The sequence below is a fragment of the Colletotrichum navitas genome (assembly GCF_030913465.1).
Source record: "Colletotrichum navitas strain CBS 125086 chromosome Unknown LY79scaffold_80, whole genome shotgun sequence".
Taxonomy (NCBI): domain Eukaryota; kingdom Fungi; phylum Ascomycota; class Sordariomycetes; order Glomerellales; family Glomerellaceae; genus Colletotrichum; species Colletotrichum navitas.
Window position 1 is genome coordinate 90,196 of NW_026850626.1, and position 24,576 is coordinate 114,771.

Sequence of the window (24,576 nt, forward strand, 5' to 3'; positions counted from 1 at the left end):
ATACTGATACTATAATAACAAATGCCGCTGCTGCTGCTGCTGCTACCACTATCACGACTACATCATCACCTATCGGGTGCCGTCTGATTTGACATGAAGGCAGCAAAGTCGGTGCCCGCATAGGGAGACATGGGAACCTCCCTCACAGCTCCATCCGCATGTTTAGAGTCTTCAAAGACCGGCCGCCTCGAACGAAGCGCTTCCTTACCGACCCAGCTGAGATACACCGTCTCATGCACCTGGATGAGGTCAATTCCGGTGCCAGCGGCCTCAGGATTTCGGTTACTGCCGTCAGCCGGCTCGAATTCCGGCCTCTTCTCCACCACGAACTCACTGTGATCCTTTCTTTCGATGTAGCGTGCGACGAGCACGAAACCTAGGAACCAAGCGGCGCCGATGCCGATGATGATCCACGAAACGGTAGGGAGCAAGTACCATGGCTTGAGCGTCGCGGACAAGGTCCCCGGAGGAACCCAGTTGGTTATTACCGGGAAGAGGCCTCCGCACGTGTACACGAGGGCGCAAAAGACAGACAAGGAGGGCCGGAATCGCTTCCCCGTCATTTCCGCCCAGGTCAGCGGCTGCGAGTCCCGTCCGTTGGTTGAGGCGTCATCTTCGGCGACGGTCCTGGGTGGTCCTCGGAAGCGCAGGATGAGGATACCCAAACCCAGAAAGGTCCCCATGAAGGCGTTGATGACGTACGCGCTCAGCGACGTAAGCAAGGTGTATGCCGTGGTCGGCTGTATGCCGTACGTCGCGAAGATGAGTATGACGCAGCTGACAAAATGGAGTACCAGGGCACCAACGGGCGTCCTCTCGGTATGATGCTCCGGGGAGAGCCACCGAATCCGATGGAGCGAGACGAACCAGCCTTTCTTCTGGAACCACCTGATCAGCCGACCGATGCTCATGTCCGTGTTCTGGGCGAAGAACTTTGGCCAAGGCAGGATTCCCTTTCAATCAAAAGAGTCAGTATACAGATTCTCGGCGGATGCCCGTCCGGGGAAATATGACTCTTACCTCCTTCGCAATCTCTTGCTTCACGCGGGCGGCTGTATATGTCTGCAGAAATATTTAGTGCTGGCACAACAAGATGCATGGACGAGGCGACTGACCATGACAATGATGTTGCCCATGGAAGAAACAGCGAGAACGGCGTTGAAGATGCGGAAACCCGTGCCGTTATTCGCGGCATCGGCCGAGCCCAGCGATCCAAAGGTGAGCTGGAAGAACCGCTGAGCAACGTTGTACAGAGCCTGCTCGTCCTTGGGAACGACTACCAACTGTCTTGGGGTCAATGGGCTGGCTTCTCCAGGATGCCAGAAGGGCGGATCATTCCACTCACGTAGCAGATGTTGACGGCGAGGTACAACACCACAACAACACCCACGCCGGCCCTCATGGCGATCGGAAACTTCTTCCTAGGCCGGCTGATCTCTCCGAGGACGTAGTTTGGCTGCTCGAACCCAGAAAAGGTGAATATTATAGCGAGAAATGCCTGGGCATAGCCGTTGGCTTCTTTCGACGCGTCTCTGAACGAGTTCTTTGGCGACGTGTTGTCGGCGATGACGTTTTTGGTCGCCGGAAACCCACCGGCTCCCACGACGATGGCAGCAACGATGATGAGCAGCATAATCATAATCTTCATCATGGCCAGGGTGTTGTTTAGCAGAATGCCAAAGCGACGGCTGAGAGCATGAACACTGCACGAAAAGGTGGCGGCGGCGAGGGCAATGCCGCGGACTGGGCCGTTTTCGGGCTTATCGAAGCCGGCGGCCTCGAGAACGCGAAGTGCGAAATGGATGCAGTTGCCGGCCATGTTCCCGAGGACGATGAAGCTTATGCCAAAGATGCAGGTCGACAAGAGAATGGTGTTTTTCCGATAGGCGGGCTTGCGGAAGACGTATTGGAGGTAGACAAGGTCGCCCCCGGATCGCGGCACCGAGCTCTCGACTCCGTCGATTATGTATCGAGGGACGTTCATGCCGTACTCGATGTATACGTGGGTGCCACAGAGGCAGTAGATGATGCCGGCAAACCACAAGAGCAGGCTGGCGCCGACGCTCCCGGTGCCCTCCATCACTCGCTTAGGCGACATGAAGATGCCGGTGCCTATGCCGGCCGGTCAGTATCGTCGATCTCCTGTGCGGTGGACTGGTCAAGAAAAAAACCAAACCCCCCCAAGGTCCTTCATGCACTTACCAATCATCCGGTTGATGACCAGACAGCTAACATCGAAATAACCCAAGCGGAAGCCCTCTTTGGGCGCATGAGTGACGATGCCATTCCCGATGCCACCAATGACACTATCGATGTCGCTGTGGGTTGAACTGTCTTCGATGCCACGGGGCTCGTCCCGGTAGAAGTCCGCCGAGCTCGGGAAGTCATTCATCTTGTTGACGAGGTCGGCTTGGGAAAGCAACGAATGATGGGAAGTGGGATTGGCGGGAGGTCCCCCGCAGGACCAGATGCAATGCAGTACCGGTATTGTCGCCCAAGGCTGGTAAAATCACATAGCAAAGGAAGCGGCCGTGGGTGGCTTCACGGTTATGTATGGCATGTCTCTCGAGGGTCTGCGTATGGCGGGATCTCATGCACGTCGGAGCGGCTCAGACACAATCCTCTGTCCAGAGCGCGCGCACCACGGCCATGTCAGATGTACCTAGGTACGGATACGGAACGGAACAGAAGATATGCGACCTTGGCCATGGTTTGGGTTGACAGGCAGCCGCATGCATGCATGCCGAGACAGCCTCGTCTTGGAGTATGCCTTGCGAGGCCAAGACATACTAAGCTACCGGTATGGTTACAAGGGGCACAGAGGAGGTGGTTCCAACGAGATGCGGTTGGGTATCATCATGTTTGCGCGCTTTCTCGGAGGGGGGAGAGAGGACTGGAGAGGCGTTGCCAGGAGTCTACGCAGTAGTGCCCTGCAGGCGGCGAATAGACTTGTGCCCGATCTGGCCGTGGGCTGGTCTCGGTGAAGGAGAGTTGATAGGCCTGGTCAAGCGAGCACGAATAGGAAGAGCCCCGGAGAAGATTGGAGGCGACACATCTTTGAGGTTGGGGAGTGTGTAGCAAGGGATGGATAATAAGCTGCTCAAGCTGCTTTTCGTTCACTGCCACCGCCACCAGCATTTCGCGGCCGAGGCTGGGCGAATGAAGGATGACCGCCGGCGTCTACGGTGTAAAGACTTATACGCTTAGAGACCCGGCATATGCTCTCATATGCATATGCAGGCAGGTCCAAAGCGAGTAAGCAATTATCCAGTCAGTTCATCTCAAGTGTTTAGGTGAGTCAACGGCTGTAATGGTGGCAGTACTACTACCGTATACCTACACTGGTTAAATAGAATAACCACTAGAGAGCAAGTACTAGCTTATCTTACAGCCGCCACACATGCATACCATACATAGTGCACATATACAAACATTCGTGCATATCATCAAACCACGAGGGTCAAGACACACTCAACGGGATTGGATGCATTTGTGGAGGTTGTCACGCGGTCTCGGATACCCGAGACATACAGTACCGGTACATGCCTTCTTGCGATCCTCGTCTCTTACCCCCATCCCATCCCCATCCTCTCCCTCCATGTACGATGTATGCAACCAGCAGGCCAAGAAAGGCTGACTGGTTTGGTCGAGATATCTAAGCAAGCTAGCGGCAGCAGGCAGCAGGCAACATGTCTTGGCCCCCTCACACACACACACAAACCATCCGTCCTCATTCTGGCTCTCGGTGTCGATTGGGAACCCGTCTGGACCCCTGGTGACAGGACTCAACTGGTCCAAAGGGACAAGCTCCCGAGATGACCTTATCCACCACCGTCCATCAGCCTCACAGGCCATAGCTGCTCCGCGCCCGTCCTCTACGTTTGCCTTTCCTCTTTCGCTCATCCAACGGAGCCTCTCCCATCCATCTCCTTCTGCTGCCCTGACTACCTACGCATTTCCATGCCCCCTTATCTCCGCGCCAGCCCTGCGTTCCCCGTGGCGGCCACACCTGTCTGTCTCTCGGTCACACGACCCCACCGTCTCGCACGCCTCCTCCTCCTCCTCTTCTTCCCCCTCTCGTGTGCTCGCTGCTCTGTGGCCAGTCTGTCAGGCTTTACTTGAAATTCGACCTGGTTCCCCTCACTTGCGTTCGCAGCCGTCGACCTGAAGCCCACTTCTGGAACTTCCCGTTTGTAGCCGCCGCGCTCGACTTCGCTCACGCCCTCCCTCTAACACTTCCTCCGCGCATCCAATGTCAATCATCTCATAACGCGCCTTCGATAGAGGGCTCCGTTGTCTCTTTTTCTTAAACCGCTTCCCCCAATGGCAGGACCCATCCAGTTGGGGGACGTCATCAACTTTAGCAAGCTTGCGTGGGACGTGTACAAATTTGGTTGGGATAACGACTTCAATGCAAGTGAGTTTGTATATCCTCGCAGGTCCATCACGATTCTGCCTCTCGACCTTTCCTTGAGTCCCTCATCATGACCGTTGCTTCCGTGCGTTGCCGGACTATCCCTTAGCCCTCTGGTCAGCCCCCGCCCCCGCGCTTCTCTTCTTTAAGACCTGTTAGGTTCAGCCCTCTCTGCGATAGGCGGCGCCGTAGGGCTGAACGACAGCCAACGGGACGAGAAGACAACCAAAGCTTTTGGCAGAAACACGGACTAACAACGCCCCCAGCACGGCAATATGCAGAATTCGGCCGTGATGTAAGAGGGCTGGCCGAGAACCTCGACATCCTCACTCGTGTGGTCGACACAGCGGACCAAGCACTGCGTCAAGAAGGGGCCTTCAGGCCGTTGCGTTGGGATCCCTCGTCCCTCGAAGATATCATCGGAGACTACAAGGGAACTCTGACCGAATGCTGCAATCTGATTGCAGAAAACCATCGCTATCGCGTTAGCGGCGGTCCGCTCAGGAACATCGAATGGAATGTGCTCGTGGCGCCAGCCGCTGATCGACTGCGTGCGCGAATAGCACTGCATAGCTCCAAGGTCTTCCACGTGCTGAAGCCGTTTGAAATGTAAGCACCCTTGCTGTCTTGTCGTATGTCCAGGTTTGTCACGATGCTCATCAAACCAGCGACCTGCTCTCCCGTGTTAGGGAAGACATTCGCCTTGTGCACCAGGATCTTGCCCACCGTATAAGTGCTGTACATCTGGACTTGCACCGCCTGATCGGGGTCCTAGTCCCAGACCTCGAGCATGCCCTAGCTCAACAGGCTCGTCGGGAGCCTATTCAACTCGAAATACCGCAAATAGTTGCCGACGGCCTCCAGCGTGCATGGACGGCGGAGAGGCAGCAGGACGGCTTAGGCCCCAGTCTCCGGGAGATGGCAGATGTCTTCGTCCTTCACTATAACAAGTCTACAGCCAACTTCGCTGCCGGCATCCTGGTGGAAAACAGGATCCCCGATATCGAGCAGTACGTGAGCCTGTTGAAGTGCATATGGGTGATGCGGCACATTCGCGAATCGCCAGAACTACGCCAGTCGACCACGAGCAGCCTATCACACTGGCCTTCGTATATCCAACAGCTCGAAGACGTGAGCAGCCCGCGACACGTTTTCCCACGTGCAGCCAACTTGGGGAAAGCTAACAGGTCTAGAAACTTGCCTTGCAATGCGATCGATTCAGACAAGACCTCGTGCCGCCGACCATAACAGGCCTGCTGCCTGAAATGTTTGACATCTGGCCCGAGAAGGAGCTTGCGCAACTCGTGGATGTAGTGACAAGGGACGCTCTCATGGAACAAGTCCTGGACGTGTGAGTGTAACCTAGCTAAAGAGATACCACTAGCTTCGTCGGCAGTCACTTACACGAGATCGTACAGCCCAATGCAAGGAGCCGCCGCCAACGTCCAAAGGAAGCTCCAGCTTCTTCGGCGGATGGGCGCAGACGGAAAGCGTTTCCGCATCAACATCACCGGTGTAGAGCAAGGAGGCACAAGTAGGAATGCGCGTCGGCAAGGTACGCTGGCAAGGGCGTGGGCAACCTCGCATACAAATTTGCTGACATCTCGGTAGCCGAGACCATCGACTTCGACATCACTTCCGTCATCATCAACCCATTATACGCCGTTCCTTCCAACGCCCGAGTATGGGACATGGTCTTGCGGAAAGACGAACGGGTCGCCAAACTAACTTTCACGCAGCTCAAGGATGCTGTCAGGTTCCAGCACGCCACCACTGGCTTCAAGGCCTTTGACAGCTATAGCCAGTGAGTATTTCCCGGCTGGTGCCAATGTTTTGAGATTGACAATTTGTCGTCAGGTACGAGGCCATGGTCAGCTTCGTCGTCTCGGGTGGGGGAGAACCGATCGTCGAGAGCGCGTGTGTTCAGCTATGGGTTCCAAAGGTGCTCGATGGGCAGCTAGTGACAAACAACGAGTCATCAGTCGAACAAAATGCGGGGTCCAGGTCTGCATCCGCAGCTTATTCAGGAACCGGCACAGCGACGAGACAGAGCACCCTCCGTGGTGGTGGTGGTGGTGGTGGTGGTGGTGGACCTTGGGACACGACCAACCCTATCATGACCAGCCCTACAGAGACCGTGTCGATGTGGAACAGTGCGATTCCACCAACGAGGCCTCCAGCGCGGAACTCATCGATGCCATCGCCGCCGCCGATGAACGACCCGTCGGGCGCTCGGCCTCCCATGGTCATACCGCGCCGGCCGGTCGGGTCTGGTAGCAGGCAGGCGCCGGCAGCGTCGCCACCCAATAGTTACCAGCAACCGAGCGCCACGTCGACATTACCGGCGAGTCCTCGGCCCTCCAGCCTCTTCCCGGTATCACGGCAGCCGATGGCGCCGTCAGTGTCCACGGGGACCACGCGCCCCGACAGGACGTTCAGCCTGTCAAGCAACATGTCGGCAACGACAACCCCATCGAACAACAGCTCGAGTGGTAGCGAAGCGCGGACGGCGACCGTGAGCATCGGCGGATCCACAACCGGAACAGTCCACCGGCGCCCGCCCAAGCCAATGCTCGTTCTCTTCACTCGGAACACCAAGACGGGAAAGCCGGCGATGGTGGCCGTGGACATTGACGAGGGCACCCAGGTCAACCCAGACCGGTGCAACTGCCGCCGGGCAGGACGGGATGGATCATCGTGCCAGATCGCCGCCATCGAGCAGGACCAGGGCGACACGGACATGTCGGTGCGGCGGTTCGAAAGCCGCGACAGCGACGTGGACTGGAACGTGGCCAGGCTGGCTCTTGGTCGGCGAGGGGAGAGGGAGTATGCCGACGCTGTTTGGAAGGACGTCAGGCGCATCAGCATCTGGTTCCCGACCTCGCAGGATAGGGCCAAATTCGGGGGGACGCCCAACGTCTGTCAGTGCAGTGCCAGAACGGAAGCCGATCTGAGTGAGTGTCTCAAGAGACGGCACAAGGGCCTCCTGGGACTCGTCAGGGAATCCGGCCGGCAGCAACTCAATGAGTACCACCGGGCTAGGTTCGCATCGCAGCACGACGTCGTCCGCGGGATGAGGGATGACTATCGATGAACGAGCCACGAGGTCTGGTTGCGCGGCGTGCTGCGCGTTTACGCGGGCGTCCGGGCCACATAGTAGAAGGCGATGGAGCATTGAGGATGCCTTGTACACATGAGGGATTTCTGTTGCGGCGCAAAGGGAGTTTGTTGCTAGAAGGTGCCGGATCTGATCAGCTATAGCGAAGACGCGGTGATGTCGTTTCGAGGCGGGATAGAGTCTCAAAAGGAATGGCGAAACGGTGTATTCGGAAGGGAGGTAGAGCCAGCGACGAGTGTACCAACCATGAACATGACGAACATGTCGTCCACGACTAGGCCTGGTTCTCGTGCGTTCTTGTGCCTGGCTGATTGCGAAGACGCGACGGTGCCTGAAGCCGACCCGCCTCCCCCTCCCCCCGGTGAGCGATCTTATCGTATTCAGTTCCCAGACGATAGTCATCAACGGTACGAGAGAGGCGCGCACTGGGATATTTTCCAAGTGTCTGAATTAGAGGTGCCGTCTCCTTAGCCCACGGATGTTCCAATGACGTCTGCGCGCGCGGTGAGTCCCTAGAAGAAGAAGCCTCTCTCTCCCTCTCACAGGCGGAGTTCGCCGATGGCAGACAGAGAGAGAGAGAGAGAGAGAGAGAGTTCCGCCGTGCCCAAATAATCTATTGCGTCTGCAAATCTCAGCAGCGGGCTGGGCCAATGGAAAGGGCCGAGTGTGGCGGGAATCGAGGCCTGCCCTACGTCTAGCAGGGACCCCTTCCTCGTTGGCTCGTTTTGGGATGCTTCCTTATCTCTGCGCGGCGCCGGCCTGGGTATCCTGGGTGGCCATGTCTCTCTCTCTTTCTCTTATCTTTGGTCCAGGTTCGGTTTGGGCCAGCTCGGGTCGATAGCAAGCAGGGGGGTCTCATTCCCATTTCTCTCACGGGTAACACAGCAGAGTCGGGCCTACGGTAGAAGTGGCATTCTTAGCATGAGAGTGAACATGAGGTGATGTACGATGAGCAGGTGTGAATCATCCGACTGCATCAATCTGAAGAGGGTTTCGATATTCGCGCATGGCGCCCTGTTTTGAGAAGCGTCCCAGCGACTCTCATCAAAGCTTACAACACAGCAACTTCTCTCTCGATGGCATGGTGAACTTTTCTGATCAGTTTCCCTCACGTTGATCTCCGTCCGATGTCTCGACCGATATCTGTCGGATGCGTGTGGTTGCACTGACCACAACGCCGGCACCGGTTCTTAGGTGGTGCCCCCTTCGCAAGTCGCCGCATCGTCCAAGGTATTACTGTGTAGAGAGATGGTGTGCCAACAGACGGCGGGATACTCCTGGTATGCCACGCGGGAGCGATGGCGGGGAGTTCCCCCCATGCACCACATTCTCCTTCATTCTCTTTGAGTGAGTGAGTCTCTCACACACTCTCTGCTGGCTGGCTGTTTTCTGCTGCGTGTAATACGGATTGACGGCGTTCTTCTCCTGCGTCATGCCACTTACAACCCACGGCAGTCTGTACTCACTTTGCTGGCTCGAGATGCCCCGGCCGCATACACATGCATATACAATACATATACATGTACGCCATTGCTGGCGCTCTGATAGCTGTCGGCTGTATCCAAATAGACTTGTCGCCGCTCCCCGAGCCCACCCAGAACACGAGCATTCCATCACCTCAGATACCGTCGGCAAGGGGGTGAGCGTGTGGGTGGGTAAGTTGGACGAGTGAACAGATGAGTGAGTACCGAGATGGATGAATGAATGTGAGTGAAGAGAGTGGGTGACAGACAGTAAGTAGTACATTCGTCCGTACGTACCTACACTCCTAAGGCTGGTACTTTAGCCCACCTTAGGTACCTTAGGTATCTTAGGTAGGTAGGTAGATAGGTAATACCTAGCACTCGCTGTCCCCTCCCAAGGACCTTCCCACCCCACACCATCGCCAGCCATTCACGTCGCCCAGAGCTGCTTATCCTGCTGATAGCGATTCGGGCTGATTGCTCGAAACCATCGACTAAAAGGAGTGAACCTCTCGCCCCAATGCAGACAAGAGGCTCGAGTCAGATCGATATATAAAGAGATAGATATCCACATCGTCGCTTCGATGCTTGGCCACTGCTTTGTCGATGCCCTCGGACTAAGCTCTTCCTGTCTTCTCTTCGCCTGGCCTTCTCGCCGTCGATAGCAACTCGATTTGACTTGACTTGCTTGACTGGGGGGGCTTGACTCTATCTCGCCTGTCGTTGGTGGTTTTTTTATCTGATCTGGTCTGGACACTCGTCATAGTCGTCACCTGCGAGCCGCCGCTTGCTCACTCACTCCAGACCGTGCAACTCTACTCGTTCTGCTACAGAGGGAACGTTCAAGGCGATTCGCATACACGATGGATGAGGATCAAGGCCCGTCGCAAATCGTCCCCGGGACGGCTCCCAAGAGGACAATGGGAGATCGCGTCCGTGGTGCCAGGAACAGGTTCTTCACCAAGGACGGTCTAGTTGGCGACTACGATTACGCCCATCTGTTCCGGCCCAGCCTACCATTCATGAAGAAGAGCCGGAGGGCCGCCCCTTTCTTCGGCCTCAACGACCGAATGCCCACCCTCCTGGCCCTGTTGCTGGGGTTCCAGCATGCTCTCGCCATGTTGGCCGGCATCATCACGCCGCCCATCCTGCTGAGCGGCGCTGCCGGCGCCAACCTGACCGGCGAGACGCAGCAGTACCTCGTCTCGACGGCCCTGATCGTCTCCGGCCTCCTGTCCTTGATCCAGATCACCAGGTTCCACATCCTGAAGACTCCGTAAGATCGAGTGCCCTTCAGTCCCTTGCCGGTTCCTGCAGCTCACAGTCCCGCCCCAGCTACTACATCGGCACCGGCCTGATCTCCGTCGTCGGCATCTCCTTTTCCATCATCCCCGTCGCCCAGGGTGCGCTGGCTCAGATGTATGCCAACGGCTTCTGCCCAACCGACGCCCAGGGGAACAAGCTCCCTTGCCCTGATGGCTATGGAGGTGAGCTTCCTCTACTTACGCCCCGCTTCACGTCGGTCGTTGTTAACACATGTCCCAGCCATCATCGGCTCCAGTGCTCTCTGCGCCCTCATTGAGATTGTCATCTCCTTCATGCCGCCCAACATCATGCTACGCGTCTTCCCGCCCATCGTGACTGGCCCAACTGGTAAGTTTTCGACTGCAGCAATCTTCAACCCCCCTCCCCCTCCCCCTCCCCTCTTCCCGAAAAAGCTCACTGGTCTCTGACGGTTGTCCAGTCATGCTTATCGGCATTAATTTGATCGGGAGCGGTTTCCAGAACTGGATGGGCGGCTCCGGCCCCTGCGCGAATCCCACCTCCGACTTCTTCGCCCGGTGCCCCAACATCGGCGCGCCTCACGCTCTCCCGTGGGGTTCTGCCGAGTACCTGGGTCTGGGCTTCTCCGTCTTCATCACCATCATCCTCTGTGAGCGGTTCGGCGCCCCAATCATGAAGTCGACCTCCGTTGTCATCGGCCTCCTCGTTGGTGAGTGCCGCCTCTGCCATTAGCCCATTTGCCGAAAGAACTGTGTCTCTAATGAGTCTACAACAATACAGGATGCATCATCGCCGCCGCCTGCGGGTACTTTGACCGCTCCGGCATCGACAGCGCCCCTGCCGTCTCCTTCATCTGGGTGCAGACCTTCAAACTCTCCCTCTACGGCCCGCTCATCTTGTAAGCCCCCCTCCCCTCCCCTCCCTCGAAGCCATGCTTCTCCGTCGTTTGCGAAGCCGTCGAGCTGATATGAGTGTACAGGCCTTTGCTAGCCGTGTACATCATCTGTGCCACCGAGGCCATTGGGGACATCACGGCGACCTGCGATGTGTCACGCCTCGAGGTCGAGGGCCGTCTGTTCGAGTCTCGCGTACAAGGCGGCGTGCTTGCCGACGGCATCAATGGTGTTCTCGCCGCTCTCATGACTATTACCCCCATGACAACTGTAAGCCGTTGACCGCATCCCCATTCGACTCCTGAGCCGTGGACTATGCTCACACGAATGTCAGTTTGCTCAAAACAACGGTGTCATTGCTCTCACTCGTTGCGCCAACCGCAGCGCTGGCTACTGCTGGTATGTCGATGTGCCCGTGCCGTTTTCTAGTTCACCCCAGTCTAACGATTTGAAAAAGCTGCTTCTTTCTCATCGTCATGGGAATCTTTTCCAAGTTTGCCGCCTCGCTCGTCGCCATCCCCTCCGCCGTCTTGGGCGGCATGACGTCCTTCCTCTTCACCGCAGTAGCCGTCTCCGGCATGGCCATCGTTACAAAGGGCGTACCCTTCAACCGCCGCAATCGATTCATCCTCACGGCCGGTCTGACGCTCGGCTACGGCGCCACGCTGGTGCCGACCTACTTCGATCATGTCTTCACCTACGCCGGCGACAACCGCGGTCTCCGGGGGTTCCTCGACGCCATCGTACTCATCATGGAGACGGGCTTCGCCATCACGGCGTTCGTGTGCATGGCCCTCAATCTCCTTCTCGACCAAGAGATTGAGGACACGGATGGCCATACCCTTGTCCCTGCAACCGGCGCCATCCCGTCCAAGGACGTCAGCGGCGGAGACAGTGCCCGTGGGGCGGATTCGGAGGATATTCAACCTGTTGGCCATAATGGCGGTGGCAAGGGTGGGGAAAAGCTGTCATGAGGAGTCCAGGCTGCCGAGTGTTATGATGTGGGCTTGATATAATTTGACGAAAAGTGTTTTGGGTTTGCAAGTGCTCCCGTGTACATGATATGTCCATGCCCTTCAGGGCACCCCTCACTTTGCTGTAGCTCCTTTGTTGGACTTTATGAATGCCGTGAAGTAAAGACTCAACACGACACTGATGCCGTGGAACAGCATTTGGCGGCGACAATCAGACTTGTGGCATTCATCGGGCCGGCAATTTGCAGTAGGTATTATGAGTCTTGTCCGGGCGAACGACCAGAGACTGGAATCAAAGCACCCAAACTTAGTTAGGTATGACTAGGCATGAATAAATAATATGCTCCCTAAAATGCGAACCGCTTCAGCCTGTGACGCCCAGAAACGTAGTCTTCATCTCTCCTGGTATCAAACCCACCCAAGCCACTTGAACCGGAAAGAGACGGGAAGAAAAGAAAAAAGAGAAATCCACCTTTTTTTGTTTTTTTGCTTTCTTTTCCGAGTTGCTCCTAAAGCAAATATCACATGAATTCACGGCTCTTCCGGGCCAGGACGCGTACGTTGTCAACAAAACCCTCAACGAGTTGGGGGTACTGATGCGGCTCGTTCCTCATTGCTCGGCGTTGTTGGTCGAGAAGAATGTCTGACGACAACTCGACCTCAAGCTCGTGCTCTTTGTCGATCCGGTGGGTATTCTTTGGAAAGTTAGCAAGGGCTGTGATCAAACTTTGTTGAAGGCAGACATGAACTCACTCCAGGGCCCGGCACCATCTGTGTCACCTGTGTCAAGTCGATCTGGTAGTGGTTCTGCTTATAACTTAGGCGATCTTTGTTCCGGTCGGGGAATTTATCAGCGTGCCCAACAGCCGCACTTTCCAACTCCTCGACGGATCCGTCCCATGGCATTTCGAGGTTGATACTAATACGACAGTCGAGCGGGCACGTTGGCAGATGGAGGTGGATGTCAGCCACTCGAGCCTTGACAATCTTGGCCAGGACTTGTTGCGTCTTCTGGTCATACGTAACACGGACCTTGATCGATCGCCTGCCAGACAGGAGAGATCGAACACAGCCTGGAAGACGGGCTTGCAGAGCGTTCGGCAGCTCGTAGAACTTGTCAACCTCCCGTCGATGCTTGTACTGTATTTGGACACGGCCTCGGGCGTTGGGATTCCGTGGATCTGTCTGAACAACCATATTGTTCAGGAATTCATTTAGACCTTTGTGTTGAGCCTGGAGGGGAAAAGATGTTAGCTATGGTGATTTTTGAAAAAGGAAAAAAAAATATTAGAGAAAATTGGAAGGGCGGAGGAAACATGCCTCTGTCATGCTGCTTCTGAAGGCAAGACGGCCGGTGTCGTGCAGAACACATTCCGAGCCGATTGCCCTCTCGACGCGACCATTGGTGTCTTTATCGATGAGCTGACCCATCTTGGCCTCGATCTCGAATTGCACGCCTCGCCCAATAATCTCGCCAGAGTCGGGGTGGAGCGTCACATTCTTGAACAGGAAATCGGCAATCGTCTTGGATAGTTCCTCGTACGGTCGGGTGCCGAGAATGCTCTCCTCCCATGAGCCAAGCAGACTATCAGGCTTAGGTGGTTCCTGAACCGGCGGCGCAGTGGATCGCGCGGCCTCTGGAGACGTATGGCGGCTGGAGCTGTCCTGCTTTGTAGGCTCTGGTTTGCCATTGACACTAGGTGGTCCTCGTTTTTGTAGCTCGAAATTGGCCAGCTTCAGCCTCTTGTTCTCCCGAGCGTTCCATGTCTGTGCCCAGATGGGAGGCGTCGTGTGTATCTTTCTCTTTCGCTGCATCACGGGCGATCGGGAAAGCCTAGGTCCGCCATTGACCTCAGCCGGCGGAGGCCTTGGCTCCTTCCGCTCGAGTTCCCTCGGGCTTAAATCTCTATCAGCAAGCTTTCTTTTGGCGGGTGTCGCGGCGCGTTCGCGTTCGCGTTCGGGTTCCACCATGTTGACGACACTCGGATGTGATCGCGCCTCTGATTCTGTGTATCTGCCGGCGCTGCTTGGCAAACTCGAGACTCGGGTCTTGGGACTGACGCTAACACTTCTGTCGCGCTCACTTTGTGACAAGGATCTTCGTTCGTGGCCGCTGTGGGAGCTGGGCATGCGAGGTGGTGGTGGTGGTGGTGGTGGTGGTGTGGCTTGGGCAAGGTGCGAGCCAGACAGTCTCTTTTGGTAGGGACTTTGTGGTTGCGCAAAGCTCGGTGCGGTGGAAGATTGTCGAGGCCCGGTCTGGGGCGGGCCCAGTGGGGTAGGAGGCTGCGAGAGCTGTCGGCTATATTCAGGGGGGGGATGTGCTGTCACCACAGGACTGCCGTGAGAGTACGCATGGCCGTGAAGTTGCTGCGGGTTTTGACCATGTGCGGATGTGGGAGTGGGAGTTGAATGCGTCGATTGAGAGCGCTGGTGAAGGTACGGGTGCACGCCGACCGGGGTGCCGATAGGCGGCGTTTGGGGCATTTGCTGAGGCGGCGGCGGCGCTTGTTGGTGTTGTTGTTGCTGCTGTTGCTGCTGTTGCTGCAGGAGCTGCTGCTGCTGCTGCTGCTGCTGCTGCAGTTGTTGTTGCTGTTGTTGATGCTGCTGCTGCTGCTGCTGCTGTTGTTGCTGCTGGGTGTACGGAGAAGGCGCTGGTGCACCAGATGGGTGAGAATAGCTCTCTCTTGAGGGATACGCGTTGGGCTGTGGATATTGGTGTCGTTGCACAGGGCTGGCGACATCTTGAGGCGGACCAGTGGGAGGGAATGGATAGCCCCCGCTGGGGCCGCTCACCGAAGATGTGGGCGTGTGACGATAGGGCGACTGCCCAGGCATGTTCGCACTCTGAGGAGATCGCGCATCGGGATACGGAGCAGGAACGCCCGCCTGAAGCGGTGGAGGTGCCTGCCGGCCAGGGTAGGGCCCGGGAGTCTGATAAGGCGACTGTGGAGGGTATGCCGGAGTTGAGGCCTGGGGATGCACGGCGTATTCTTGAGGAGCCGGCGGCTTTCCGGGGGACGAGTGCAAGGCGTGGCTGTACGCCGATTCTCTGAATGCGTACGCCGTCGTAGCTTGGGAAGGTGTCGTGGGAGCCTGCTGCTGATAGGGCAGCGGCGGCGGTGGTTGATGTTGCGGCGGCGGTGGCTGCTGCTGCTGCTGCTGCTTCGGCGCAAGGGGTTGAGAGGAAGGATGAGAGTGAGCAGGATGACCTGGGGGAAGACCGGCGGCGGCGGCGGCGGCAGCAGCGGCAGCGGCAGCGGCTCGGGGCCGGTCCCCGTCGTCGGATGTGTTCATCAAACTTCTCAGATCCATCGTGATTACCGCAGGCGTAGGGCGGTCGGCCAAAACCGGTTGCTTGACGCTTTGCGTTGCTCCGTCAGGACCAGCGCTCCACCCAACTTCAGCTCCGATGCAAAGTTTCAGCCTCACGCTATCAATAAACCCCACTGTTCATGTATGCGCCGAAGGGAAATCGGAGGGCAGTACGGCGTTGAAGGCTGTAACAATCGCAACGGAAGGGTTGGTGTCCAAGTCGAACGCGATTCTAGTGATCTGAGATGCAGTAGGCAGTCATCACGTCGTCGTGATCAGGAGGATCAATAAGTCGAGATGATGGCAAGTGGCTGATGTCGGTGTCGTCGGCGTCAGTGTCGAGATCGGAGTTAAGAGAGGCAGGAAGGGCTGTGCTGGACTGGACTCGAGGGAAAGCTACGACCAGGCGAAGTCAATCATGGGCAGCACGGCAGAAGGCGAAGGGGTCAAAAGAGGTTGGAGCCGGGGCGCAAAGGCAGCGGAGGCTCTGATGTGGTTTGGACGGGATTGAATTGAATCGGATACGGTGCGTGCGGTGTTCTCGATGTTCGAAGGAGGCGTGCGACAACAGTCCATGCGAACGGGGGCGACTGAGAAGCCGAATGGGCAAAGGGCCGTCGTGATCGGTCGAGAGCTCGTGTGTTTCGATGGGTGGTGGTGCGGCTGAGAGGGAGTGGCCGCAACTTGAAGCGTCGCAACTGTAGAGGGGCGGGAGGCGGAAGAGCTGCCAGGCAGGGAGTGCGCTTGACAGAGGCGACGGGGAAGAATGGCGTCGCAAAGTGTAAGTGGAAAGGTTGGTGGTGATGACAGGATGGATGGGTGGGAAACCAGCAAACTACGGGCGATCTCGAGATGCCGGTGGCTGTCGTCGTTGTCTTCGTCGATGTCGTCGTCGTCGTCTTCTTCGTCGTGGTCGTCGCCGTCGCCTTCGCTGTCGTCGCAATTGCTGCTACGTCTGCGTCGGAAGACTTTAGCTAAGAGTGGTTGTTGTTGATGAGGATACGAGTTGTTGGTGGTGTTGGGTGTATAGCACCAAAAGGACCGACTGTCGAGGCACGCAAGAACGAAGCTGGAGGCAAGGTAGTATTATTATTTCAAGAAGAAAACATCTTGTCCTCTGCTGTTGCGGCTAGGCTGGGATGGACGGGCTGGGGGGAAGGTAGGAAATCTGGAGCCAAAACGAAAAGATGAAAATGGATTGGTCGCGCGCCGATCGCACATACTATACCAACCTGCCTACCTACTTACCAACTTACTTACTTACCTCAGGTAGCTTACTGATACTTACCCTACTGTCTACCTGTACACGCTTGATGCACGGTGCTTGGTGCCGGTGCTGATGCTGATGCTGATGCTGCTTACGTAGGCACCTACCTAGGTAGCTGGTGCTAGGGACCTCACCTACCCAGACGGGTAATACATAGGTGGTTTACTACCAAAGCCAGACCGACACCCTGCCCTTTAACGTACCTGCTACTTAACATATCTAGGTATCCGTATCCGTACTCAAACATAGTATCATCAACATCTATCCGTATCCAGTGCAGACTCACAATCCAAGTACCTCTGGAGGCACCAGAGCCTGCTTGTAATTGTATCTAGGTAGGCAATGGACTACAGCGCATTCCGGTTTACCTAAGTAAGCTTCAGGGGCTACCGCGGAGGTGTTGGAGATTGCAGAGCTTCATGATTGGCCATATCAGTCAGTACTGCAGCCCGCTTCCGTACGGAGGTTGTGTTTTTTTCAACCGTGTTTTGTTTGTACAGTACGGAGTATGCGTACACCTATCTACCTACCTGGGTGCAGCTTCCAAGCACCCTTCCAATTATGTTATATACAGTACCTGAGCATGCTGAGTCATCACTCCAGCTGCTGCTGCTTGATCCGTGCTTGCCCTCCTTCCGCTGCAAGGCGGACACGGAAGGCAAAGTGATGAAAGGTACGTACCTCCAGCTCTAGCACTGAGTCGGCAGAACCGAGACGGACGCAGCAGGCAGACCTGCCTGACGTGGATGGATACCGACTGAAGCGTGCGTGCCCTGGCCTGGTCTCTCTGTGCTGTGCTGCATTCGTTCGCGCCTCTCAACATCGTCCTTATTTCATCACCAACGCCTCTTCGGAGCTTTCTCATCACCACCACCACCACCACCAAACACCCCAAATTACTATTCCCATCCCGCCACCTCGCATTCGGGCGGCTTCACATCACCGACCTCAACCCATCCTCATTCATTTTATCCTCGGTCGCGCAAACATCTCCCCCACTCCCCGCAATTGAGCTCAGCTCCCGTTTCTGTGGCCACCTCCGACAATGCCTGGCCTGGTCTCAGCGACCGGAGTTCTGGGCTTCCTGGCCGATGAGGAACACGACCTCAAGGTCTTCGCCCTCCAGACTCTCAACGATGACATCGACACCGTCTGGACCGAGGTTGCCGGCGCTCTGAGCCAGATGTAAGCCCTCCCGCCCTTGTTTGCTTGCTTGCTTGCTTGCTCGACAGACACTCTGCTTGGATATTGACAACTCCATCAGCGAGGCACTCTACGAAGACGAATCCTTCCCCCAACGCCAGCTGGCTGCTCTCGTCCTCGCCAAGGTCTACTACCACCTCCAGGCCTACAACGAGAGCATGACCTTTGCCCTCGCCGCGGGCGATCTCTTCAAGCTCGATGCCCCCGGCGAATTCGAGGACACCATCATCTCCAAGTGCATCGACCAATACATTGCCGTTTCTTCGGCCAAGCACACCGTTCCCAAGTCCCCCCAGAGCGACAACTCTCTTCCCGCTTTGGCAACCACTTTTGCGAGCAGCGCCGCCGATGGATCTGCCCTCATCTCTCCGACAACGCCCTTCTCCCAGACGACCCTCCCCTCCAAGTCCCTCCTCTCCCGCGTCTCGACCGATAACGCCATCCTCGATCCTACATTCCAGCCTGTCAAGGAAGGTCGCTCCGCCTCCGTTGCACCAATCAATGACCATGCAACCCAGGCTGCGCTGCAACGCGTCATCGAGCGCCTCTTCGAGTCTTGCCTCAAGGATGGCAGATATCGCCAGGTCGTCGGCATTGCCGTCGAGGCCAAAAACCTTGAGGTTCTCCGCCGTGTCATCAAGCGCGCCAGCGATGACGAGAAGCGCTCCAAGACCAAGTCAACAGATGGACAGGGCCCTGCCGAGGAGCTCATGGAGTATGCTCTGAGCATCTGCATGGATATTGTCCAGGAGCGGAGTTTCCGTACCGAGATCCTACGCTTGATCTTGGACCTTCTCAACGAAATTCCGAACCCCGACTACTTTGCCATTGCCAAATGCGTCGTGTACCTGAGCTCCGACGAGGAAGCATCCCGCATGCTCAAGCAGCTGATCACGAGTGGCGACCGCAACTCGATCGCCAACGCCTACCAGATCGCCTTCGATCTGTACGACAACGGGACCCAGGAGTTTTTGGGCAAGATCATCAACTCTCTGCCCTCGGGCGAGCCTGCCAAGGCGCCCGCGAGCGATGCTACCGAGGAGGAGCCTTTGTTGGAGAACCAGCAGTCTTCTGAGGAGGAGCTCTCGGAGGAGCTCTCCAAGGTGTACAAGAATATCCGTTCTATACTGGACGGCAGCAAGACCATCCAGCTGAACCTGGAATTCCTCTACAGGAACAACCGTACCGATTTGAGCATCTTGAACAAGGTCCGGGACAGCTTGGAAGGCCGCAACTCCATCTTCCACACCGCCGTCACCTTCTGTAACGCCTTTATGAACCAGGGCACTACCAACGACAAGTTCTTCCGCGACAACCTCGAATGGCTCGGAAAGGCCGTCAACTGGTCCAAGTTTACTGCCACGGCCGCTCTCGGTGTCATCCATCGTGGCAACCTGACACAGTCCCGGAAGCTTCTCGAGCCCTATCTGCCACGCCAGAGCGGCTTGAGCAGCGGCTCCATCTTCAGCCAGGGCGGTGCTCTCTACGCTTACGGCCTGATCCATGCCAACCACGGCGCCGACGCCCTCGACTACCTCAAGACTCAGTTCACATCTGCAGAGGAGGAGGTCATCCAGCACGGTGGTGCTTTGGGTCTCGGTATTGCCGGTATGGGCACTGGCTCCGAAGAAATCTTTGACAACCTCCGAACCGTTCTGTTCACCGACTCCGCCCTCAACGGCGAGGCTGTCGGCCTTGCCATGGGTCTCATCATGCTTGGCACCGGCAACGTACGAGCTCTGGAGGACATGATCACCTACGCTCACGAGACGACTCACGAGAAGATTGTTCGCGGTCTGGCCATTGGTATGGCACTGATCATGTTTGGCCGCCAAGAGGGCGCCGACGCCATGATTGAAGGTCTCCTCAACGACCCCGACCCAACCCTGAGATATGGCGGTATCATGACCGTCGCTCTCGCCTACTGCGGTACTGGCAGCAACAAGGCTATTCGCAAGCTGCTGCACATTGCTGTCAGCGATGTCAACGACGATGTTCGTCGTGTCGCGGTTATGAGCTTGGGTTTCATTCTCTTCCGGAAGCCCGGCAGTGTCCCCCGCATGGTCGAGCTGCTTTCTGAGTCGTACAACCCTCACGTGCGCTACGGCTCTGCCATGGCCTTGGGTATCTCTTGCGCAGGCACCGGCTTGGACGAGGCCATCGACTTACTCGAGCCCATGATGAAAGACCCCACCGACTTCGTCCGCCAGGGTGCCCTAATCTCTCTGGCCATGATTATGATCCAGCAGAACGAGGTCATGAACCCCAAGGTTGCTGCGATTCGCAAGACCTTGAAGAAGGTTGTCGGCGATCGTCACGAGGATGCCATGACCAAGTTTGGTGCTTCGCTCGCTCTCGGCATCATCGATGCTGGTGGCCGCAACTGCACAATTGGCCTCCAGACACAGACCGGCAACCTCAACATGGCCGGCATTGTCGGTATGGCTGTCTTCACCCAGTACTGGTACTGGTTCCCCTTCACCCACTTCCTCTCGCTCGCGTTCTCCCCCACCTCCATCATTGGCCTCGATCACGATCTCGAGATCCCCAGTTTCAAGTTCCACTGCGCCACCCGCCCCAGCCTGTTCGACTACCCCCCCGAGCAAGAAGTCAAGGCCGAGGAGGGTCCTACCATGGTCGCCACAGCTGTTCTATCGACGACTGCCCAGGCCAAGCGGAGAGCCCAGAAGAAGGAGCGTGCTCAGCGCCGAGAGAGCATGGACATCGACTCCTCTGCTAAGCCAACCGTCTCCGACAAGATGGAGGTGGACGAGAAGAAAGACGAGAGCAAGGAGAAGAAAGAGGGCGATGCTGGCGAGAAGGAGGCATCTGTTGCTCCGGCCGACACCAAAAAGAAGAGTGAAAAGGAGAAGGTTGGCTACGAGATGGAAAACCTGTCGCGCGTGCTCCCAGGCCAGCTCAAGTACATCAGCTTCCCCGCTGGTCGTTACAAGCCGGTCAAGAAGGTAAATTTGATCTAATCCTAGCCGAGGCTCAAGACCATGCTAACATTAACAGCCTACCGGAGGACCTCTTCTCCTGCAAGACACACAGCCGGACGAGGAGAAGTCTCTAATTGAAGAAAAGCTGAAGAAGGTAACGACGGAGAAGGCCCCGGTCGCTGGACAAAGTAACGCCGGTGGCTCGTCGGCGGGGTTGACGCCGCGCCAGCAGCAGAACCTCATCTCCCAGGCCCTCCGGGCCGGCAACGGCGGTGACCTTCGCTCTCTGAACGAGCTCAGCGAGTTGCTCGGTCGTCAAAGAAGAGGCGATCTTGGCGGCGCGACGGATGAGAGCGGTGCGGCAGCCGCCGCCGGCGTCCTGACTGCTGTCGACGAGGATGGCGAAGGAGACGAGGAGGCTGAAGTGCCGAGGGAGTTTGAGTACTTCACAGACAACGAGGAGGATGAAGACGAGGAATAAGGGTTCTCGTAAACCGGCTACTAACCCATCTATTGCGGAGTCGAGGCCGTATTTTAACATAGAAAAGGGCGGTTTAGAGACGGACGATGGACTACCTCTCTGCTGCGTAGAGACGGTCGGGGAGGGGCAAGAGGACCTGCCGGGCTGTACAGTAGTGTAACAATCGAGTCCTCAGTCCCAAATTTAGTTTTTCATTTGGCTCCATGCGGCAATAGCCAGTTTTTTGATTATTCAAGTAGGACAGTAACGGAGAGTGTGTGTGGTCCTTGGTGTTTGCTGTCCACGACTGGGCCTCTGAGCTGTCGACTCTCTACCTTGCCAGATAGATACACGAGGAGCAGCGAAGCGAACCAGAGAAAGACCAACAATCCTCTGCAGCGTCAATTCTACCCGGGGATGAGGAGGTATTTTCCTACTTGCCTTGGTCTCTGGCGTATGTCTCGTTCGTGTGGGCTATAAGATTTCGGGAAGCGTGAAGAGCAGCGAACCTGGTCGGAGCTTATATACATGTCCAACATTCTCTTGATGAGCAAATGGCGAGCATGACAAGGCAAATGAATTAAAATACGTTAGCAACGTGGTGAATTAGGTTTGGATGACGAACAACTTCTTGTCCGTGGTGGGTATGCCACAACATAGAACTACGCTGTACCCGGTTTTCATCACATCTTCTGCCTCGGGAGATCTTACTCCCGGGGACATCATCCTCATCTTCTGCCTTCGTGTAAACCTTCTCTGGCAACTTGGGGTTCTCGACGTCGTTGCCATGGCTTGTGATTTCCCTGTCAGCTCCCTCCTTCGTCCAGATTGTTCGTTCAACCAACGTCTCCTTTGCAGGTACAAGCCAGCTCAAGATAGCATATAGGAAGATTGACACCACGAAGCCAAAGAGCCAATCAAAGGTGTACAGGTGCTGCGCACCCTCGGAGATCTTGATCGCCGGGTAGCCACTGATTGCCAAAGCCATGCCGGGCAAGCTGGGAGCTACCGGAACGATGAAGGCAACAAAGGCCCGCCAGTTGCAGCCCGATACGTATCTGTAGCGGCCATGAGGATCGTACAGAGCTGGCCGCAAGAGAAGGCCAATCAGCACACGCTCGTGATGCAAATATGTCGACTCATACGATGAGACTTACCCGGCAGATCGTATCGCTGACGCTTGGTGATCCAGAAGTCGGCCGCGAGAATGCCACTGATCGGTGCAAGGAATACCGCGTAGGCGCCCATGAAGTTCAGAAAGGTGGCGGCGCTGGCCAAGATCTTCCAGGGAACGAGGACCCAGCCGCCGATCACGGCCGCTACCAACGAGCCCCGCTTGATGTTGATGTACCGCGGGAACATGATGGTCAGGTCGTTGGCGGCGCTGATGGAGTTTGCCGTCACGTTGGTTCCCACCTGGAGGCGTTGGGGACACACATCAGCATCAAAGCACCAAACAAAAAAACATACACACGGATGTGTTAGTATACCGCTCACCGTCGCGATGAACCAGGCGAGCGCCGCAAAGAAGGCAGCACAACGCCCGCCTGACCCATTTTCCAACCAGAGGCTGACGATGTCAAGCGGGTTCCAGAGATAGTCTCCGTGGAAAGTCTTGGTCGCCGATGTCGTGATGATGCCCATTGTTCCGCACAAAGTGAAGACGAAAGGGACGAAGGGAAGTTGCACCAGCTGCCCGTTGGGGCTCTTGCTGTACCGCAGAAAGTCGGGGATGTTCACTCCCATGGTTGCCCATTGTCCAGTAACGCTGGACATGCAACTCAGCCAGAGCCAGGCGTACTGGGCCGTGCCCTTGGGGACCTCGGGCTGCAGCTTGAAGATCTCGCCGCCGCCGCCAGCCTTCTTGACCGCCCAGCCCAGGGTGCCGAGGACGACGGCGGGGGTAGCGACGAGTTTCACGTAAAAGAGCGGCCGGAGTTTGGTCGGGTGAATGAGCAGCATGGGTAGCTGGAGGATCCAGAAGAGGAAGAAGCTAAACGAGGGCGGCAAGGTAAGCAGAAGAAGGAAGAACGGGTACGGGAACGGAAAGGGTCGTATCCTTTCGGGCGGGCCGACTTACGAGCACATGCCCATGGAGGTGATGCCGGCCGACTCGGGCAGGGAGTTTGGTATCGTCGCGTACGAAGGGGCCCAGGAGCTCAGCATGATGGTGATGCAGTACGAACCGTTTGCACATTGGACGCCAAGCCAGAACATGGCAAGAACAGCGCGGCTCACGATGGCGAAGTACCGGAACCAGTAGCCAAAAGAGCCCGCGGCGATGACACTGAACGGCACATGCAGCCGACTGCCAATGGCACCGTTCAGAACCATGGCCACGGCAATGCAGGTCGTTCCCACAAACATGATGGGAATGCTCTCTCTCCACGAAAGGCCCACCGCGAGGATCGAGCCCGCGGTCTGCAACGTTGAGAGATTCATGAGATCGCTGCTCCAGTAGGCGAGGATGGTCCAGATGCTCCAGGTCTGATGCTCCGGTTTGACAGGATCCATGTCCTCGTTCGTCTAGAGCAGAGCATTAGCCCCATGCTCATGTTCAGTTCCATTCATTCGAGTAGGGGGGGGGCAGGGGATTCGATCCTCACCCATACTCCCTCGGGTGCGAGAGCACTACTAGAATGCCGGGGGAGCTCCCAGGCTTTGATCGAAGTACATCGCAGCCTCAGCTCTTGGCTGTTGAATCCCTTCATCCTCAGAGAGCCGTGCCAAGTGACGGTTTAAGCTTTGTGAAGAAGGCTGCTTCTGGTGATCCTTGGCCTCGGATAAAGTGTCGTCGGGAAGGTTCTGGGGAACGAATTATGCCGACGACCCTGCTGGGCTTGGTTGCGGAGGCCGCAAGCCACATCAGATCGGCGGGAAGTTGAGAGATTATGTATTTGTCCGGCGTGGTGCAGTGTAACCAAACAGCTATCATCCCATCGATTATCCCCCCCCCCCCAGATTGGGTATGATTCGGCAATGGCCCCGGCCAAGTCCGCGAGCTGCGGCCGGCAATGTGGTCGCTATCGACAGTTGGCTGTATCCATCCGGCCACCCCAGTCATCCGACCATCTCAACTCGGACTGTCCAAAGGAGGCAAGTTGAGAGATAACTAGCGAGCTATCAGCAGCGGCGAGCGCTGATAACGAGAGGAGTTGGGCATGGAGGGCCATCCATCCGGGTATCTAACTCATGTATTGTACTAAGAGAGACGCTTACGCACCAAAGTGGGCGCTGCATCCAATC

At 56.6% G+C, this 24,576-nt stretch overlaps 6 protein-coding genes across 6 annotated transcripts; 3 read left to right on the plus strand and 3 right to left on the minus strand.

Moving 5' to 3' along the window:
• Nucleotides 1-65: 65 nt before the first annotated feature.
• LY79DRAFT_524456 (high-affinity methionine permease) lies at nucleotides 66-2,392 on the minus strand (the record flags this gene model as incomplete). Its single annotated transcript, XM_060555630.1, has 5 exons — nucleotides 66-953; nucleotides 1,021-1,062; nucleotides 1,116-1,283; nucleotides 1,346-2,112; nucleotides 2,203-2,392. The coding sequence occupies 5 exons, from the start codon at nucleotides 2,390-2,392 to the stop codon at nucleotides 66-68; spliced, it is 2,055 nt and encodes a 684-aa protein (XP_060409674.1).
• A 1,931-nt stretch (nucleotides 2,393-4,323) lies between these two features.
• On the plus strand, nucleotides 4,324-7,508 carry LY79DRAFT_524474 (uncharacterized protein; the record flags this gene model as incomplete). The annotated part of the gene is made up of 7 exons (XM_060555631.1): nucleotides 4,324-4,417; nucleotides 4,681-5,023; nucleotides 5,083-5,545; nucleotides 5,608-5,765; nucleotides 5,833-5,969; nucleotides 6,026-6,218; nucleotides 6,272-7,508. The coding sequence occupies 7 exons, from the start codon at nucleotides 4,324-4,326 to the stop codon at nucleotides 7,506-7,508; spliced, it is 2,625 nt and encodes an 874-aa protein (XP_060409675.1).
• Nucleotides 7,509-9,562: 2,054 nt separating this feature from the next.
• LY79DRAFT_389762 (uracil-xanthine permease) lies at nucleotides 9,563-12,316 on the plus strand. Its single transcript, XM_060552932.1, has 8 exons — nucleotides 9,563-10,271; nucleotides 10,331-10,482; nucleotides 10,541-10,648; nucleotides 10,740-10,988; nucleotides 11,060-11,177; nucleotides 11,259-11,442; nucleotides 11,507-11,571; nucleotides 11,630-12,316. Exons 1-8 carry the CDS (start codon nucleotides 9,859-9,861, stop codon nucleotides 12,144-12,146), a joined length of 1,806 nt encoding a protein of 601 aa, XP_060409676.1. The 5' UTR covers nucleotides 9,563-9,858; the 3' UTR covers nucleotides 12,147-12,316.
• A 351-nt stretch (nucleotides 12,317-12,667) lies between these two features.
• Nucleotides 12,668-14,630, minus strand: LY79DRAFT_593508 (mRNA-capping enzyme subunit beta; the record flags this gene model as incomplete). Its single annotated transcript, XM_060561566.1, has 3 exons — nucleotides 12,668-12,841; nucleotides 12,900-13,379; nucleotides 13,467-14,630. The coding sequence occupies 3 exons, from the start codon at nucleotides 14,628-14,630 to the stop codon at nucleotides 12,668-12,670; spliced, it is 1,818 nt and encodes a 605-aa protein (XP_060409677.1).
• A 3,140-nt stretch (nucleotides 14,631-17,770) lies between these two features.
• On the plus strand, nucleotides 17,771-21,351 carry LY79DRAFT_524477 (proteasome/cyclosome; the record flags this gene model as incomplete). The annotated part of the gene is made up of 3 exons (XM_060555632.1): nucleotides 17,771-17,910; nucleotides 17,990-20,894; nucleotides 20,947-21,351. 3 exons carry the CDS (start codon nucleotides 17,771-17,773, stop codon nucleotides 21,349-21,351), a joined length of 3,450 nt encoding a protein of 1,149 aa, XP_060409678.1.
• Nucleotides 21,352-21,910: 559 nt separating this feature from the next.
• Nucleotides 21,911-24,041, minus strand: LY79DRAFT_524485 (NCS1 nucleoside transporter; the record flags this gene model as incomplete). The annotated part of the gene is made up of 5 exons (XM_060555633.1): nucleotides 21,911-22,416; nucleotides 22,488-22,746; nucleotides 22,828-23,323; nucleotides 23,411-23,856; nucleotides 23,937-24,041. The coding sequence occupies 5 exons, from the start codon at nucleotides 24,039-24,041 to the stop codon at nucleotides 21,911-21,913; spliced, it is 1,812 nt and encodes a 603-aa protein (XP_060409679.1).
• Nucleotides 24,042-24,576: the final 535 nt, after the last annotated feature.